This window comes from Aplysia californica, unplaced genomic scaffold, assembly GCF_000002075.1.
Source record: "Aplysia californica isolate F4 #8 unplaced genomic scaffold, AplCal3.0 scaffold00064, whole genome shotgun sequence".
Lineage (NCBI taxonomy): Eukaryota > Metazoa > Mollusca > Gastropoda > Aplysiida > Aplysiidae > Aplysia > Aplysia californica.
Window position 1 is genome coordinate 790,157 of NW_004797334.1, and position 20,178 is coordinate 810,334.

At 42.2% G+C, this 20,178-nt stretch overlaps 1 protein-coding gene across 1 annotated transcript; it reads left to right on the top strand.

The window, feature by feature from the left end:
• Positions 1-15,320, top strand: LOC101864051 (the record flags this gene model as incomplete). The annotated part of the gene is given in 4 exon segments (XM_005093458.3): positions 1-103; positions 604-703; positions 3,742-4,740; positions 5,393-15,320. Coding segments are annotated over 4 exon segments (9,559 nt in total), but the record flags the coding sequence as incomplete, so codon positions are not given.
• Between the last annotated feature and the right edge of the window lie 4,858 nt (positions 15,321-20,178).

The window sequence follows — 20,178 nt, forward strand, 5'->3', positions numbered from 1 at the left end:
GTACCTGCACAACGAAGACGCTCTTCAGGCCCAGGGAAACCCCCAATGTAACAAGAGCAAGAAACAAATAGAGGCTCGACATAGAGAAAACCCTGTATCCCAGGTAGGTCTAGTTTATTGTATCAACACCACGTTAACTTTTTACAAATTACAATAATAAGCCTAAATCGCTTACCGGTACAGGTGCCCTACCTTTTTGTGAAGAAGATGTTGAAGTTGTAAGAGGGTGGACCATTTGTAGAAATCTCAACAAGTTTACAGTCAATGGTAGTAGTAGTAGTAGTAGTAGTAGTAGTAGTAGTAGTAGTAGTAGTAGTAGTTGTTGTTGTTGTTGTTGTTGTTGCTATTGTTGTTGTTACTGTTGTTGTGGCTGTTGCTGCTGCTGCTGTTGCTGTTGATGTTGTTGTTGCTGCTGTTGTCGCTGCTGCTGCTACTGCTGCTGTTGTGGTTGCTGTTATTATTGTTTCTGTTGCCGTTGTTGTTGTTGATAATGACTATTGTTATAGAGAGACGAGAGAGAGAGAGAGAGAGAGGGGGGGGGTGAAAGATGGAAAAAGGAGAGGGGGTATATTTGCTCTGTTTACCAATAAATATCACTTGAAGTTTTCAGGAAAGACTCCAAACAAACGAGAGTCTAAGCCAAAGGAAAGGGGGGAATTGTCTTTACCCTCACCACAAGGAAATGGCAACTGGGCCCAGAACGGTAAGAGTCGACGACTAAGTCTGAGCAGTTCATGTAGATCTTTCTCAAATTGTACGTTGTTACTGTAAGTTTTTTGTTGTTGTTGTTATTTTGTTGTTGTTGTGTGTTTTTTTACCATCATCTACACAATAGTCTGTGCGGGCAGGGAACCAATTTTGACCCCTGAAAATAAAGTCAACTGAGAAGGTTAAAGTTGGAAGCTCTCTTCTCTAATGCTGGAGAAAGACAACCAGCCGGAAATAATAATCATGACGTTGTATCTACGTAGCCTACATGTTTTAGTTCTAGGTGGTTTCTTTCTTTCTCTCTTTCTACCTTTGCTTTCTTGGTATGAACATGTGTGTGCACATATTAATATGTCTGTTACTATTATGTTTTCGATTCCAAAAATTGTTTCTAGTAACAATACGAAATATGTCTCGTGAAACCAATTTTAGAAAGTAATAAATCCCCCAATACAACCAAAATTATCATATACACATGTGCAGTCCTGTATTTGGTTACATAATCTCACATATTGCCCTTGGGGGAGCGAGAGGGGGGGGGTGTGGATAGTTAAGGAGTCATGTGCTACTTGTCCATCGTGCTGAAAATTGTACTGCCTCAGTAAAAAACTGGATAAACAAAAACAAATTGATGTTGAATGGTGATAAAACAGAAGTCATTCTGGCAGGCAATGCAAAGTCTCTTAATGAGGTTGACCACCATCACATGACAATTGGTGATGCAGAAATTGCATTTTCAAGAAAAGTTAACAATCTTGACATCTATTTTGATTCCAGTTTGTCTATGTCGGCTGATCAGCTGCAGATATTTAGAAACAAGAAAAATTAGTAAAATACGTCATCTAATCAATACTAAGTACATGTATACTGCTTTACTAGTAGCTAGCTTAATTTGATCAAAACTCGATTATTGTAACTCCTTGTTATCAGGAATATCACTGGAGACAGTTAAAAGACTTCAAACTGTTCAAAACAATGCAGCACGTTTAGTTTTACGGAAAAGAAAACGAGACTCTGTTAAACCTCTTTTATGGACATTGCTTTGTCTTCCTGCTGAGAAAAGAATTGTATACAAGGTGGCCACCCCATGTCACAAATGCTTGAATGATAATGCGCCATCATATTTATCAAACCTGTTAAGACTGTACATTCCAACTCGCAGTTTAAGGTCATCAGCTGACACACAAAAATTTATTGTACAATCTATGAAACTTAAAACAATGGATGAAAGATAATTTATATCGAGGCCCCTAGATCTGCAATGCTTTACCAAGTACTTTAAGAGAAATCAAATCTTTTGATTCGTTCAAATGTCAGCTGAAGTCATTTCTGTTTTTAAATTAACAAGACGAATATTTGGAATGATTTTCTTTTAGTCAGAACACAACATTTTATGTTACTGTCAGTGGCGAAGCATCTATATAATCAAATAATCACTGCTTCCCTTCCTAATTTTGAAACGTTGTAGCAGTCAAATTCACCCATAAACGTAAACCTTATAAATTAAATGTAAAAAGACGTTCATAATCAACAATGAATAGTATGCCTGACATTCAAAACGGTTTCACTGCCACAGAAATAGCCTGCTCACCCCTCTCGGGCCACCCCATAAACAGTCACAAGCTTTGATTAAATAAGCTTAAAGTGGGACTGGAAGAGTCTACCAATAGAGTTGAAATGAATACGTGCATAGCAGTCAATACTGTTTCATTGCCACATATACTCTGTTCACCCCTTTCAGGCCACAGTTATAATCAGTCGTAAGCCCTGATTATGTAAGTGAACTATTACACTGGTCGAGTCTATCTTACAGATGTGAGGGGAACTAACTCCTAATAATCTCTTTACTGCTGCCTGTGCTTGTTTTTTTTCTTCGACTTTTTAACGTCCTATAATCAGATCGTGACCTCGATTATGACACCGGCTCCTGGCCGCGAAAAGCTAGACGAAATACAGCCAAAAGTGAAATGTAAAAAAATGATAATTGTCATGTTCTACCGAAGAGTTAAGACTCCCTGGTATCTCTATAATATATTACAGATCTAGTGCTGACATCTCTGCTTCCTTGCTTTGGGTTTGTGTATTCACTTCTAACGTTAAATTTAATTTTAGTTGGAATTGATATTTAGTTAGATACTTTCCCGATTATTTTGGTGGTTGAATTCCGGATTTGTTTTCATTCACACAACTTAAGAGTCGCCGCCTCGAGTAAGATTCTTGTGTGATATCTCCAGGCCATAATATCTGGTTCCGTTTCACTTTGATTACCCTGTCAAACAAGTCAGTCTTCGCCCCTGGTTACTGTTGTACATTGTACTGTATTGTTAAGCGCTCAGAGCCTGTGTGATTTATCGGGGCTGGGCGCTGTATTATTATTATTTTGATTATTGTTATTACTACTACTAGTAGTAGTAGTAGTAGTAGTAGTAGTAGTAGTAGTAGTAGTAGTAGTAGTAGTAGTAGTAGTAGTAGTAGTAGTTGCCGTTTGTTTCTGTCTGTCTTGCTTAATGAGAACCAAATGTGAGGCGGCGAGGTAGAATCAGGCTCTCGTCAAAATAATGAAATCGAAGAAAATAGCAGTTTTCTCCCTGCTTAGCAATTTTTATCAAATTTTTGTTTTTTGGCTCAACACCTTTTATATCCATTTACAAACACATTCCTTTGAGGATTTCACCGAAAACGTTGATTAAAGGCTCAAAAATATAAATTTACAGTCTCCATGAACTCTCCAGCTTCGGAATTTACCAAGCTTTGGCGGCCATTTTCTCGCTAATGTTTCCTCTTAAATCAGGTGATCCCCACCTCCTTCAATCCAAAATATCTTCACTTCTATTGAAGATGGAAGGTTAATTTTTTCATTGAAAGCAAGACAAATAAACAAGCTTTAAGATGATACCAAGAACTCAATATTCCCAAAAACTGACGAGAGCCTGATTCCACCACGTTGCCTCACTAATATCCTTTATTGTGACTCTATCGACCCAAACTCAAACTTTGTTGTTGTCTTCTTTTTCGTTTTTTTTTAAATACCAGGAAAAGCCTCCTTCCTCACAAAAGCTTGCCAAGACGAACACCCTTCATACAGTAACAAATTTAACAGCCCTCCGAGAAACAGCCAACTAAACAAGGTGACGTCATCGACTTGGGGTAAAACGGGCCACGGTAGTAGGTACTCCTCCTTGTCTTCCTCTCTCTACCCGACAGCACGTGCTGAAAAAGTGGACCAAAAGGACTTGTTGGGACGTATCGTTCGCTTAGAGAATAAAACAAGTAAAATGGATTTTGAAAAATTCTGCACGCCCGAAGTGTCTCCTGTTTCTTTTCGGAAAAACATAGACTCACTTAGTCCAAGGGGTATAAGAGCACACCGTGAAGGGATTAGCAGACCTTACCAAAACTTGCTCGATCCACAACGACGACGCGAACACTTCAACAGAGACCGGATGGGTTCATTTCTTCGTCGGTACCCGTACAGCGAGAGGAAATATCGTAACGATAAGGAAAACGCCTCATCCAACAAACCTTACTTCACACTGACGGATCAAGAAGCAGTTAACCTACCGAAAGTCCGAAACAAGACCAAATCGGCGTTCGCAAAGAGCCCTCTACGCACAAATCGAACCCCAACCAAAGAGAAAGTTATCCCACGGTCTTCTTCACCAAAGTCAAGAAACACACAAGGTACATGTAGTTCTGCTGAGTCACAGGGGAGCTCTCGAATAGATTCCCCATCCTTCACCGCCGCCACTTCACCCCCCGTCCTTTCAGGCAGCACAGTGGACGCAGACAACCAGGAGTGTGCGGAGGAGCTGAGGGTTCGTCTTCCGCAGAGGGACAACTTCCACATGGAGATCACGTGCATGAAGCTCAAACCAGGCGATAAAGAGGTTCTGATGGGTCGTTTGTCTCAAGCCGGCTCCCCAGTTAATGTGGAATCCCGGAGTCCGAGGATAAGTGCACACAACGTGGACGTCAGTGGCACCCACAGCGAAGAATCGTTGGCGTTGGGTATTGACGCCAATCTGCAACGAGGTGGGCCAATTTATTCATCTATCCATCCCTCCATCCAACCACCATTCTTTTAATCATCCACAATTCTTTTCATCCATCCATCCATCCATCCATCCATCCATTCTTCAGTCTACAAAAAGGTGAGCTATTCCATCCATCCACCCATCCAACTACCCATCCATCCATATTGTTTGAAGTTAGTTTCAGTTGCCTTAAGTGATGTGTGGGTTTTTGTTGTCTCATGTGTTTTTAATATAACTCTTTATCTACTGATTTATATCTAATTTCTTTCTTGTTACTGTTGCTTAATGGGAATAACAAAAGTAAAGCTTAATTTAAGAATTTTAAAAATTGTATTTGGATCAAAATCCTCATTGTTGATGAATGTCTAAATGATAGAGCAGCTTATTGGACACACCAAAACCAAGGTTGGAAACCCCGGGTTTCCACCTGAAGGAAGTTGAATAATGCGGAAGGTTTAGCTAATTTTTAAAAAAGTTTTAGACGTGTCTCATTTGCAAACCCTTTTATATAGATTACTTGCTGTTTGTATCTCTTTTACTTCTTTTTCCCTAGTGTTAGTTCCCTTGTGTTGTCTTTTTTTTTCTTTTTTTCTTTCCTTCTTACTTTCTTTCTTTCTTTCTCTGTGTGTACATTTGCGAACTTCCTGCAGCTGAACACCCCGAGCAGGATGGAGATCTGGCCAGAGGTGGCACTGCGTCCAGGAACAAGAGGCGGTCCCGTTCCTCCGTGTCCTCCACTCGTCAGACTGACAAAGATCAAGGTCAGAGGAAGTGCAGCGACTGCAGACAAGACCAGTGTACACTTCCTCTGTGCGCCAATTTCTCCCAGGAGGAAAATCCCGCCAACGCCGAGGAGGTTGACGGCGAACATACTTGGTTCAGGAAGGCTAAGATACCTTTAGAACAATCGGTTTCACCTAAGTCGTCAACGGTAATGAAAGGGCCGCTGGTTGACAAACATCAACGGACTAGATATTTACAACTGGAAGAGCTGGAGCCGATAAAGACGTCGTCAGTCAGAGAGAGAGGAAAATCGAGACTGCACCGTCCAGAGAGCTTTCAGTGTAATGTCACCGCAGCCAGTTCTCCATCAAAGGACGTTTACCTGTTGGCAGGTCGTCACCGCGTAAGACCATTGAAACTGAAGGAGAAGCTGTTACACAATGTGGTAAAATGTGACCTTTCTGGAGACTCTTGTGGTGAGGATGATTTGCCTGACCGTAAAATAAGGGACGCCCTTGGCAAATTTCACAAACATGGCGGTGGACCGACGATAGGAAGATGGCAAAAAGGCGTCACCACGTGTAAGAAGAGATGGAATCAGCTCAAGTCGAGGTCGACCGATTCTGAAATTGGCAGCTCTCCTATCAGCGAGAAACCTAAAAGTAAACGCCATCGCTCGGTCGTAAAAGATGAACAAGGGGAAGTAACTGAATTTGCCAAGAAGTTGTTCCAGCCATACTTTCAACACAGGCCCCAATACAATAAAAATGGCTATGATAAAGTTACTGCTGTGCCTGCCACTGCCAGTAAGCTGAAAGGAAGAAAACGCAGAAAGAAGCAGGCGGATGAAGAAGAACCCTATTACAGGCCATTTGACGCACAGACGTCAGAATCTGAAGATGATCTGAGGACATTAACTGATGATCTACTCCCGCCGCTGATCACGTACGCGGAGCAAAAGAACACGGGTAACCTGGACGACACCAATGCCGGGCAGAAAAGGCATCGGGTACACTCTCCAGCCGATGCTGTCAAAGGAGGGCGAAAGTCAACCTCACCTGACATACATTACCGGCGCCAGCTCAAATCGGAAGTGACAAGAAGCTCTGACAGAATCAAAATGACCCCCCGGTCGGCTGACCCCGACAATCCCCGTCAGTTCTACGCCGGGGCTCAGACTCGAGGTCACTACGACTTCTACCCGGACGTCAAAGACCGTCTGGACTGTTCCTCCCAGGTGATCCAACCCCGCGCCTCGCGCGTGATCCCGCTGTCTACGCTACCGGCCACTGGCCGACGTAAGAAGTACGGCAAGTCCGGGAACGCCCTGCCTGCACCGCCGTCATTGATGCAGATCCCCCCATCGAAGGAGACTCTGGTCAAACTGAACAGTAATGTTAAGCTGCCAACTGAAGATCAACGAGTGGTGTTCATGACGCGATCTGTCACTGACAAAGAGCAAAAAAAAGTCAGAACGTTTACTCTGCAGGGATGTAGCACATTCGGTAGCGAGAAAGGTAATACAAACCTCCGTGGCCGGGAGCTGGAGGATAGTCATGTGCGGCCAAACACGATGGTGACGGGTGCCAATTCAAATTCCCATCGAAAGATGCAGAGACATCAACGTGATCAAACACACTGGTCAAGCCGCTCTAAACGGCACCGTGCTCGCAGTAACGAGGTAAACCTGGAGGCGTGTTCTGGCGAGCTTAACAGTCTGATAAGATCCACAATCAGAGACGAAAACCACTACCACCCAAATACCACAGAGCATCGGCAAACAGAAATCTGGGAAAGATGTAAGTTTGATTCAAATCTGTACTCGCCGATGCGAAAAAATCCTGTCCCTGGTGGCTATGACATTGTGGAGGTGGGAGAAGCTAAAGTTTTGATTTCACCGATAGACAACTCAAGACAAAATAACTCTGATGGCATTCCCGAACAGATCACGTATTCTCCTGGAGCTGCCAAAATATCTTTTCCCAAGACCCCTAGAAAGAGAAAAAATGACCTCAAATATGTTCGCTCAAATTTGTCTCCAGATTTCAATAACGTTCAGTTCCATGTTCAAAACAAAGAGGCAAACGTAGAGGATAGAGGATGTCATCTCAACCCACAGACACGATTATGTTTCCCAAAGACCCATAGAAAGAGATTAAAATTTTCAGAAGAAAAAGCAATCTCAAACTCCAACCAAGCTCTATTGAAAAAATCCAACGACGATCTCAAATGTCTGTTGACCACGATTTGTCCTGACAAGTTTAGGGTCCTCCCGTGTGTATCAAAACGCGGAAAAGTTCCATTTGGCATTGAAGACACCAGTAAACTGATCACACGACACATGGACTCTTCGCAGTCTGACGTGGGGTCAAAGGGTTTAAAGTTTAAATACAACACCAAATACTCCGTTCAAAATTCAACCAAATGTCTCCTCGCAACATGTCCTGCCGAAACAGGGCTCCTTCACAACCGTGTGCCTATTTCGGCCCCTGGACGAATGCCTGAGGGGGACAATCACCAGAAAAGATGGCAGGATACGAATACACAGGTTCCCCAACACACAGACCTCATATTTGTGCAGAATCCCAATGTCGATAAAAAGAAAGAAAAGCGAGATCGTGGTCATGGCACGTCAACACGCTGTGAGTTAATGGCTAACTTAGCGGGTGATACAAGCGAGTACACCGGCAGTAACGGATTTCAAGTTGCCAGACTCGCCAAATTAATGACAGTAAAGCCCAGTCCAGCTGCTTTCCGATCTCATTCAACCACCATTGTAGAGATTGAACCACGCAAGAGTGCCTGTTTTAGAAGTGGTTTAGATAGATATAGTACACTTGAACAAATTGGATTTGTTCATAACCGCCAGCTTTGCCCGACGTTGCGTGATTCGAAACATTGCAGCGTTGAAAACGAAACATACATAGAAAATAGCGTACCCAGTAACCATGAATTTCAACACCCTTTCGACGAAGGAGTTATACCAACAAAACTATTGAAAAATCCTAAAGGACTTAGAGCTACATGTCGGGGAAAATTGTGGAAAGAAAAAGCGCGCAGGGAAGTTCCCACTAATAAACCAAAGGCAAACAACAACACACTGAGTCTTCCGAATGTGAGCGCCTCAGCGCGCGAGAGCTCCCCCTCTGGTGGAGAAAAATTGTTTGTCAAGAACCCAGTGGAAGGAAAGTGTTTCCCTAAGGATAAAGCCAGGAAAAGGTTTTGCAGACCGAAACGTCTCTCAAAATACTCACTGGATAAAACCTTGCAAAGATACAGGCTGAGATCACAAGACCAGTCTAGTTGCAATACGACCAAGCCGTCAACTGGTCAAAACCAAACGCTCAAAGGCTGCACGCTGAAAAGGAAACGCGTTTCTGGAATTCCTCGCCCTACCTTCCCTACCGTTCCCCTCTGTGAGTCATCATCAGATATCAAATCCACTTCTCTCGATCGAACACAAATTCCTGTTTATTCCAGGTTGAATCTATGCAAGTACATCAACGGCTTAAAAGATAAAACGCCACTTGCTCTTGAACAGACTTTGGGATCTGAGAGCTCAGTTACTTCACACAGGAAGCTTGTTTGTCTAAGAACTGGAAAGAAACCTTTGGTTCCCAAGCACGTGGAAAGAAATCAGCGAAAGAGCTCCAGGGATGTTTCAGGATACCAGCACGGGTTGTATGTAGTTAAGATTCAGAGTGAGATGACAATGTCCTCCACTGTTTCGATCCCCAATACCGCACAGCATCAAGTGGATTTGCACTCCAAAACGTTATGTTCAAATCAAAACGTGTTAGCTCGACACTGTTTCACAAGGTCCCAACGTGTGTATGACAACGCCGCTAACACTTACAGCCGTTCTAGATCTGTCCTAGGTAAACTAATCCCCCTGGAAGCGCCAGGAGATCGCAAAGCCCCGAAGACCCCCCATGGCTTACTCTTTGACGGACACCTGCTCTATACCCTGCAAGTCTCCAGTACTGACCCTGTCTGCTCGGACACCTCCCAAAGTCTAATGAACGAGAGAAATGGTATCTCTTGTATTCCAAGTCGGTGTCTGTCATATTATCCAAGTGGCGAAACCGCGCTAAATGTGAATGGTGAATTGGGGAAAACTGCCATGGCTGTTGTGGTTCAGTCGGCGTCTGATGAAATATCCAACACTCAGCATGCGAGCGATTCTGAGCTGGATACATTTGAGTCGAGCAGAGTCGACGTCTCTGTATCAGACAGTCAATGGAGCACGCGACCGTTACTGTCTTATAGTTTTCTAGATGAAATAGAAGGTGACGGTTATTTCGGAGAGCAGGGGGCTGTGGGTAATAATATATCGGATCTCAGTCTTGACTGGTGTCCTCTGTCGTCTGAAAGACAAAGGGTGGCGGAAGATGACTACCTTGAGGATGAGACACCTGGCAAACACAGTTGTAGGACGTGGACATTCCACGACTCACAGCCCTCCATTCAGCTGGACAGTGAACAAGTTTCCTACATGAAGATTATCCCCAAACGAAAAGGTGTCAACGGATTTAAGCTGTCTCGACTTTCTTTGCACAACAATAGACAGAAAAGTGGACGACTGAGGGGTACTCAGGACAAAGGAAAGGGTGAAGACTGGGCTGTAACGGGCACAACAACATCCTTGCCATCCTCTGTCCCGTCCTTTTTGGGGAGTGCATCGCGTGATTCTACCATCCCTGCCTCCTCATCATCAAATGGTATTGGAACTCGGATAAATCTGAAGGCCCCGAAAGATCTCCCGTCTAGCACACTATCTGTGACGTCTGCATCGCCCCCCGAATATCAACGAACACGCCTTGGAGGTAAGAGACGCTCAGCTTGGAAAAGAAAGCATGCCGCGAGACGACAGCTGTCCCGCAGCATCGCTAGAAGCCTGACCACTTATATAAAAAAGCCAAAACGTGTAGATAAGAACGTACTAGGGTGTGCAATCAGAAATCCCACAGGTGATTATTTGCCATTGCCTTTAGCTCAAGGTGCCCGCTATACACCACTGGCTCAAACATGTCAGGCCCAGACACCACTCCCCAATCTTCCAGATGCGGAAGGCGATGGCATTGCTGTTGTTGAGGCGGAAGCGAAAGAATGGATGTTGAAGAATAATGGTCAAGCTACAGAGAGAATGTACCACGCCGTAGACCAGCAGGTGTCATGTCGTCTGGAGGAATTTATCCCGCCCACGGACATGCACATGGTCACACAACTGGAGAGAGTGATTCGTATGAGTCATAACCAGATGTCGCCTGCAAGACCCCAGCAACACACAGGCTGTCTTCACGCGAGGTCCAGCAACAGCTGCCATGATGACCTTGAATCGGAATCTCCACAGTCAAACAAGAACAGCAAAATACTTGAATCTGAAAGTGAGAATTTGGAGATACTAAACAAGACGAAATTACATTTCAGTGAAAGAGAGAAGGCAGACACTCTAGTAACCAAAACTCAACAAAACTCTCATAAGAATACTTCCAACTCGCTTTATATCTTAGACTTTGGGAATTCTCCAAAGCGGGGCTCCTCTCCAGAACTTAGCATTATTACTGTTGACCTCCAGGAGGTTACCCAGCACGCAGAAAGTAAAAAGAAAGGTAAATATTACGAGCAGGCAGAAGACCAGCAGGTCGATGATCCCGCAAAATTATCAAAGTATGACGTGAGCAGATTTCAAAGCCTTCCCTCTGGGGATTTCCCATTACTGCATACGCTTAGTACGGCAGAGAACTGCCTTGTTCAGAAAAAACGAGAGACACATAATAATATAAAAACCAATATAAAAAGAAAATCGAAATATAAAACCCCGAGGGATATTTCCCTCAGCAATCGTTCGAGCGACTTCTTCAGGCCCCAAACAATTCTCCAAGACTTTACAAGGAAGGCTTCCACTATCAAACCGAAACCAAAGCCAAGACGCGGAGCCGCGTCTTTAATTCCAGTAAGAAAGAAAACTGAACAAATTTCTCGCTCAAGTCTAAAAAAGAAAACTTCGATAGAGAGCATCCAGGTATCTAAGGGATTTACAACCCCAACCAAGGGAAGGAAAGCACGAGGTGTACCGACAGCGCACGAGAAGCGACTAGATCAAAATACGGTGGTCAAACATATGTTAGACCAAGAATCATGCTCAAGTTTCCAGACGCATTTCAGTCAAAAACCTGTCAATTTGAAATATCCACTATCGACAAGCATTGCCTCCAAGCACGACCAGCTGTCACAGAGTAAGAAACGTCAGCAATGCCGAAAGTCAAAATCAAGATCCAATCCAATAAAACCGTTCCAGATACCTTCCAAAATCCCTGTGCCTGTAAGGACAATATCAAAAAGCGTGGAGGTCAACACGTTACTCAGAGGTACTTTTAATGACCAGCAACCACAGAGCGCACATACAGATTACATGGACCAGCAGGTTTCTCAAAAAGTCACAACAGACGTGACCCTAGACTCCGCGCCGGACAGACATAAGCGGGCTTCTAGAATCCCCGTGCCGATAAATTATGCATCTTCTAAAGCTCTCATGACAAAGGAGCAAGTGGACACATCAGTCCAGGCTGGCCTCAGTTTGGGACAACCGTCAACAACAAATAGCACGATCCGTGGTAAGGACAAATGTCTGGACATGTGCCCCCTGTTGGGAATCCCCCTCCACACTTTAGGATTGTTCAACCAACATCAAATCTTCTGCACCAGTCCACCCCATATGGGTTCATGCAGGAAGGGAAACCAGGACTACAACATGACCTCCATGCTCACTTCTGCCTCTAAAGGCTCCCGTTATCATCCTCCACCAACTCCGCTCGTTTTCTACGTTCAAAACGAAAATTTGAATAAAAGTGAAGCCAAAAACGCCGTAAATGTGGAAAAACAAAAGTTGAAAGCCTTACCGGCCTCAAGTGACAAATCGATCAATATCGAAGGTGAAGGCGACATGTCAGCTTTGCTGTTAGACGTATCGAAATCAGAATCTGCGAAATCGCCAATTATTCAGTCTATGAGGTCTGCTGGAGAGAAAAGCAAAGAAAATATGAATCTGCATGAGACCAGTTCTGAGAAGCACACACGATCTAAAGACTCAAATCTATTGCATGAAGTACAGAAAAACAAGGAGGCAAAAGAGAACAAATCACATCCCAGAATCCGAAATTTCCGTGCAAATAAAACAATACCCGTAGCGAAATTCAGAGAAACGATTAAGAAAATCCCTGCCCCTGACACAATGCCAACTCCAGTCTTGGCCAAATTTGACAAGCACAAGCAATCAACTCAGACCTCACGTAAACGTTGTAGAATAGCTGGCAGACTGGCTCAAAGAGTTAGTGAAGATCCATGCGTGTTGGAACGAGAACGCCTTACAGCTGGTCGACAAATCTCAGACCACCTCCAACAAAAACAGTTGAAAGATGATATCGACAAGCAAACTGAATATCCGAAGAGACCGCCGGAAGTCCGGAACAACAAAGACGGACACAACGAGATGGCTTCTCCAACGAGTGTGTCTCCCTACCCTGCCCACGCCGAGGAGAATATGAAGCTGTTGATCTCGGCACTGAGGAGCTCTGAGACCCCCACACAGTCCAGACTGAGACAGGCGAAGAAAAAAAGGAAGGCTGCTGGGCCACCATTGTTACACACGAGCGTGAGGTCACGAAGACGGAATAAATCAGCGATGACCGGGGAGAACATGAACGAGTCACGATGGAGGAAGAAGACGATGACTCAAGAATGGACTGTGTCACAAGAGGACCATCAGTCGGTACAAGCAGGCAGACATGACGCGGGGAAAACTCACTCTCGGAAAGTGGCCCCGTTAACTGTGGCAAATGTAGAAAGAAAACCCGGTGGTATCCTGGAGAAAACAATACGCTTTTCCGGGCCACGACCAATCCCAACTTCACATTTTACCAGAAGCAGTTTTTGCTCCAATCGCGTGAATGATACAAGGCAGTACTTCGTCTCTCCGTCTAGATGTGCATTTGAGAGTAACGATAACAAGGGGGATGCCTACAGCTCCTTTCATCTTTCTGAACTTCCAAACATTCCTGGGTCTGCTTCATTTGAAAAGTTGTCGTCTGTGAAAACCCCTCCGGACCTTGTGGATATAGAACTGTCACTTGAGACCTCGGGTCTCCATTGTGTCTCGTCCCACGCGGCGATCGACACGATGGCAGACGTATCTGAGTCAATGCTGGACTCACATCACATTCAGGGGGCACAGCACCACGGCCTTAACAGAAATTCACCCACTTCAAACTATCAATGTCTATAACTTTTGTAACGAGGACAGTAGCACTGCATCAGTGGTGTAAGGCACCTTGCTGCTGCAAGCGGGTGCGGAAAGTTCTATTCCTGAATGGGTAGGCCTTTTTTAAGTGCCTCTGTCTATTGCGATGGTGTATCCCTTTCACTGATAGGAAATGTCGAGGTAACTTACCTCTTAAATTATCTAAATTGTGTCGATGGGGAGTCAAAACAGTCGAAATTGACTAAGACGGCAGCTATTGTCGAAAAGAAAAGGGATTGTCTTAGACAGGCAGACATCTTGAACATAGCCATTATATTTTTTTTTTAACGCAAGTGGGGAAAAGGGAAGTGGTTGTTTGTACAGGTGATTGTCTTGGCCAGGTGGCTTTTGGAGCAGTATTTTGGTTTAAAATGTATTATCATAATTTTACTATGTCCCCAAGAGACAGTAATCCATCATCTCTACAAAACTTTCAAGAAAAACTTATCTCCTTGGACGACATGACGACAGACTCTCTCATTCTGGGATCTTAGCCTCTGGGTTGTTTTTTTTTTTTTTTTTCAAAAGTCCCATATTATAATGCATTTCCATGGAATTTGTGGTGCAGAAGCTTACTTTCCATTTAATCTCTTGGTATGTTGACATTTGACAGTTTATTATTACGTAGGGCTTGACATTACATCCCAGTGGGTGTACCGACGCGAGTGCAGTCCCCTTGAGATATCTTCGTGTATCATTTTGTCTCGTCCTCCCTAACAACGGCATACTTTTCACTTTTTAGAATTTATTTAAACTGATGCAGGCTCTGAAAAGCTCAGTCGGCACAATGCTTGATTACGGTGTGGGTCACCTTGGTCTGAACCCTCATATTGGCTGTATTTAGATTTGTTTGGCTTGGCACTACCGATATGACCATTCAATTCCGAGGTTTCTAACTTTTGATAGTCATGAACTAATGTAGTTTATTTTAGAAGCAATTTTTCGCCGGCGACCGTGTTTGTATAAATCTGATCAGTATAATAATATACAGCCCACTCGTCAGTTTACTATTCAATAGCAACCTTTGACTAGCCACCATTGCTTGTATAAATCTGATAAGTATAATAAATACTAATAATATACAGCCTGCTCGTCAGTTCACGGGTCAACTTCTTGCTTAAACCATCAGCCCACAGACATAGACGTTTTCATCGGACTTGATACATAGTACATGTATTAGGCCTATGTCCCGTACTTTGAGGGCTTCATCTATTCTTAGACCTTGCTTGGCCTTTTGCCATGGTATATTGGCTCCCTGTTACAACCCCCTCCTTTTTTAGGCTATGTTTGAAGTCTGTTTCTTGATAATTTTGTCGTGTACGGTAGTACACTGACTTCTTATAGAACTAGACATCGTTCACAACATGCCATTTAATAATATTATCACAAATACCTATAGATCTAGTCGGGTATACTTTCGTAATGATTTACAAACTGTATTTTATAAGCTATGTGTGTCAACTTTTATTTTGTTGTACTAGTGACGGAATAAAAACAAAAAATGGAATTTGAGACCAACGTTGCTTTCTGAATACTTTTGACTGCGTACATGTAGGCTACTATGTAACTGTCTTCACAAGAACCCGATGCCTCCCCCCCCCCTTTCCCTTGCGTCCCCGATAATGATTAGGTTGGGTGTTTTTGTTTGTTTGTTGTTGGGGGTTTTTCGGGGGGGGAGGGGGGGTAGCCTAAGTGTTTTACGGCGCTCGCAACTGCATAAGGTCATATGAGCGCGCGGGACACATTAATCATTAAACATTTTTCAGTAGGTAGGAAATTTTGAATTTTGCCAGGGTGGTGGCTGAAGCCTACTCTTATCAAATTTAGACCACCAAGAGATCTTTAACGTGCGCAACTTGCACACGAGACCTCCGAGATTTTTCGCCCTTGTCCGAGCCTAGAAGACTAGGTGTAGATCTTTCGTACCAGAAGATCAGGGGTGTGACTGAAAGACAGCAGTAAGAAAGGGCCAGTGAGTAGCAGTAGAAAGGCTGCACAAAGAGTCAGGAGCCCAGAGGAGGGGGGCGAAGGAGGTGAGGGGGCCCAACAGCAAACTCTATGCGCTTTACAATCTTAGGAAATAATATTACCCCTGCAGACCTGTTGGCATACTGAAACAATATAAACTTCCTGAGAAGCATACAGTGCAAGCTGCCATTTTATAGGCGCTGGACCACTTTTTATTATTATTATGCTGACGACTAACAAGGTTTATATCTGATGGCCAGGTACCCATTCCCACCTGGGTAAAGTGGGGGGGGGGGGAATTCGTGTAAAGTGCCTTTGGCAAGGACACAACGTCCGGTAATCTCACGATTATGAGTCCGTTAGCCTAACCATAAAACTACCGACGTCACATAATATTTCAAGTATATAGCGAAACATACACATCGCAAAGAGATTTCCAGATCCCAAATAGTTTATAATGGAAAGATTTCCACATCCCACTCTCACTGATTTCGCTTTGTCTCAAACTCTATGTTGCAAAGGCTAAGTACGCGTGTTCCTCGGGGGGCTCTCGTGTCCTAGAAGCTAAGGTGTTCGCCTCTCATTCAATAGGTCCCGGGTTGGAATCCGGATAGCGACGGAAAGTTTTCTTCTCTATAATGGTCTCCTTTCACCTCCTTAATTCCTGCTCTGTAGCAAAGTTCTATCGTCAGCTTTCGTCTCAACCACCACTTTCTACCCCCACCTCCTCACCTCCTTTGCCCCCTCCTCTGGGCTCTTGATCCGACTCTTTCTGCAGCCTTTCTAATGCTACTCCTTGGCTTCTTTTTACTGCTGTCTTTCAGCCACACCTCTGGTCTTATGGTAGGAAAGATCTATTTTAGTTTTAGTAGATGTTTTACCACACTCGCAACTGCATAAGGTCATACAAGCTCCAGAAGATTAGAGGTGTTACAAGAGAGTAACAAACATAAAAAACAAGAAGGGGCGATAAGGACCATAGATGTTTGATAGATTTCCTACGAATTGAAAATGTTTAATGTGTCCCGTGCACTCAAATGACCTTATGCAGTAATTGCTAGCGCAGTAAAACACTTACTAAAAAAAAACAAGCGAATAAACGATTTCCTCGCATCATGTGCTGAAAATATTATGGTATAGTTTCATCCAGCACCTCATTATAAAAACTCAGAATTTAATCAAAGAACCCAAAATACATGTCAGGTTGACAGCACAGCGAAGAAGAAAGAACAAATACACTTTATTTGCAATAGAAATTTATATATTTACTAGTATTTTAATTATGTTAATGATTAATATTATATATAAATCAACAACTATTATAAAAGTTAAACGTCATGTATAAATAAGTTGACTGAGAAATAAGGTCTCATCTAAAATAACTTAAAATCTCTACATATCACAGAATAATAATATGAGCTTGGTAAATTCCATAGGCCTACAATCACAAACTTTCTTTTCAGTAAATGAAAGGAAAATTTCAAACATGCAATTTAAGCATATATACATTATTCAAAAGACCTTCAATTGTGAAAAGTACTTCATGTAGGCCTACATTGAAAAATCAAGTTCAAGTAAAGCATCTTTGGCGTCAGGGCAACAAAAATCTGTTAGAGGACAAAAACGTTTAATTTTCACATCAGTGAGTTGTACTGCAAAAAGTATTTGACTGCCAATCCCCCCCCCCCCCCCCCAATAAAAATCACACACGAAACGAGCCACTGATTCATTATTAATTATTTATTTAGAGGCATCAGCTATTTATGTTTATTGGCACAACAATGTTCTCTGATTTATCTTCAGTTATCTTCAGAGATTATGCAAATATGACAATAATGTTATTTTAGATGATTTTAAATAATGGTTCACAGTTAGAAGTTAGACATTATGTTCAACTGAGCTATTCAAAATTTTGGAACAGCTAGACACAGATGAAACGGATCTTATATTAGTTCAATTAGAAATTTGTTCGCGGAACAAAATGCTGTTGCAAGAACTGAGGGAGAGTGCAGTGAATATCCCTCTCTTCACTTCATTCAATCTGGTATTTGGTATAGGCTGCCATGCAGGGTTCTTCACAGAAAATATACACAGATTATAAGAGAGTAGTGAAGCAAGGACGCGTTATTTCACCAGACTTCTTTAACAGACAGTGAAACAATCCTTAGAAACAGATCTATAGAAGAAAGTCCTAGTCTCAAAGTGGAAGGTGGATGCTCTGGTGTGGTTTGATTATTCTCTCCTATCAAATACAAGGTATCTATCGTCCTTATCTCTCCTCCTTCTTTTCTTATGTTTGTTACTCTTTTGTCACACCTCATATCTTGGGCACATATATTATGACCTCACTGTGTTGCAAGTGCTGTAAAACTTTTAGAAAAGCTAAAACAAGTATCAGATAGGGAAAAAAATTTATAAAACTTAATATGTTGATGAAACAGTTTTAATTTCAGACCTACAAAATAACCTTCATTCGATTTAAGATACTATTGTGAAGGAAAATAAATGTAAGCAGCCATTTCTTGATATAATGTAGAAAACGAAATGCATGGTACCGTAATACATACAATGTATCTAAAAACCAGTAATCCTGTTGGTAATCTCATAAAAAAAGGTGAAAAGATCAAACAGGTTTAACAGATTCAATTTGAATCACCACCCACGGCCTTGAGCATTCCACTCTCATCGGAAAACAGAAGGCAAGTGAGGCATTGACAGACCCAGAGCAATTTACTGGGAAAACCTGTTCAAATGGGCAACACGAAGTTACCAGGATAATAGACCAATAGGTTTTTGGAGAGCATTCGAGCAGTCAAGAATGGTGAACAAAACAAATTTTGTCGAAGTACTGACCTACTTTCTTCATAAGTGACAAGCTCCATAAAGGGAACAAACATAAATTTATTTTAAAAACTCATCAAAGGATAGTTGTATAATATATGCAGAATAAAACTTTATAAAAAACCTGTTTTATTATGACGTTTGACTTGGCCCTTACAACTTTCACATTGTTTACTGTTACTATCATTGTTGTAAGTGTTGAGCGATAAATTTCTTTTGCAGAGTGAGGAAAGAACAATGCAAAGATCTACAATGAAGCAAACACTACATTACTGGGATGAGAATTGACACAGGCTGCAAAGCCACATACCACTGTCTTGTTTGGAAAGCTTAGAGCAGCATGCGACCATAACAATAAACTACTTCTGCACCTGACAAGGCCTTGAAATTGAATTTGACAGAAGCTAACACTTTCCGAAATGAAATGAGAATTGGTGTGGAGGGGAACGACTAGAGATTTTTTTAAAAAAGGCGAATATATATGACAAATTTACAAACAGCTACTGGCAAAATTTGTTCCTCAGTTCAGAACATCTATCATTTAACATTTAAGACTATTCTGCGAGAAATTATTAACAGAAGGTTGTTAAAAAATGGAGAGACAATTCTACATTACAAAATCCAAGGAATTAAAATAAAAGACTAGCAGAACCTATAATAATAAAAAATCAAATGAAATACAAGATCGAAAATATATAAAAAAATCACAGAAGTGCTTTTAATTCATTCATAGACACTGTCAACTGAGTATTAGTTAAATTAAATGTTAAAATCAAACTGATGAAATATAAAACAAAATTGTGTGCAGTGCATCATTTCCAAGCCCCTCTTAGTATAAAGTACTCATAATGTTGTATGTTTACATTTACAATACATGTATCTAAAACATTAATTTCTATTATTCTTGAAATTAAAAAACAAAAAAATGAAAACCTCACAACCATTTCACAAGTTCAGTTCCCTAAGGAAGGAGAGGATGAGGTGGGGGTGTACTCATTAACAAGCAGTAGGTGAACGGTACTCTTACTTCAACACTATTTATCATGTGGTGCTAGTGTATAAAATATAATATAAATTGTAAAGCACATAGACCTAGCTGTTGAACAGGAATTAGCATCAAATTCCAATTATCATTATCCTTATTTTCTTCCATGTGAGGATCTTAGCTTACCCCGACCTGGGCTGTCCGATACGCCTCTAACCATAACCTTTTGAGCCCCTACTCCTTTCCCCTGAGCAAACAGACCCTGTGTAACTGAGCTCCTGCACACCCACTGCTAGATATACTCCCCTGTATACACTGGCGTGTGTGTTCGGTGCACAGAAGGGGAAACATAGCCACACTCAGCTCAGACATGCCCTTCAGTCCATTGAGTTAAAATAGCTATTTATCTCTAAAATAACTTCATCTATAAAAAGGTATATGATCTTGTACTCATCTAATTGTAATGTTAATCGCCAGTCTGAAAAGAAAACCCAGAAAAACAACAACAAAAAACAACAACCAAAAACCCACAACATAACAGATGTTGCATTTCCCACTGATGAAGAGTGCTTTGCACAAAAGAACCGACAATCATATTACAGTATAACCATCTATGTGGA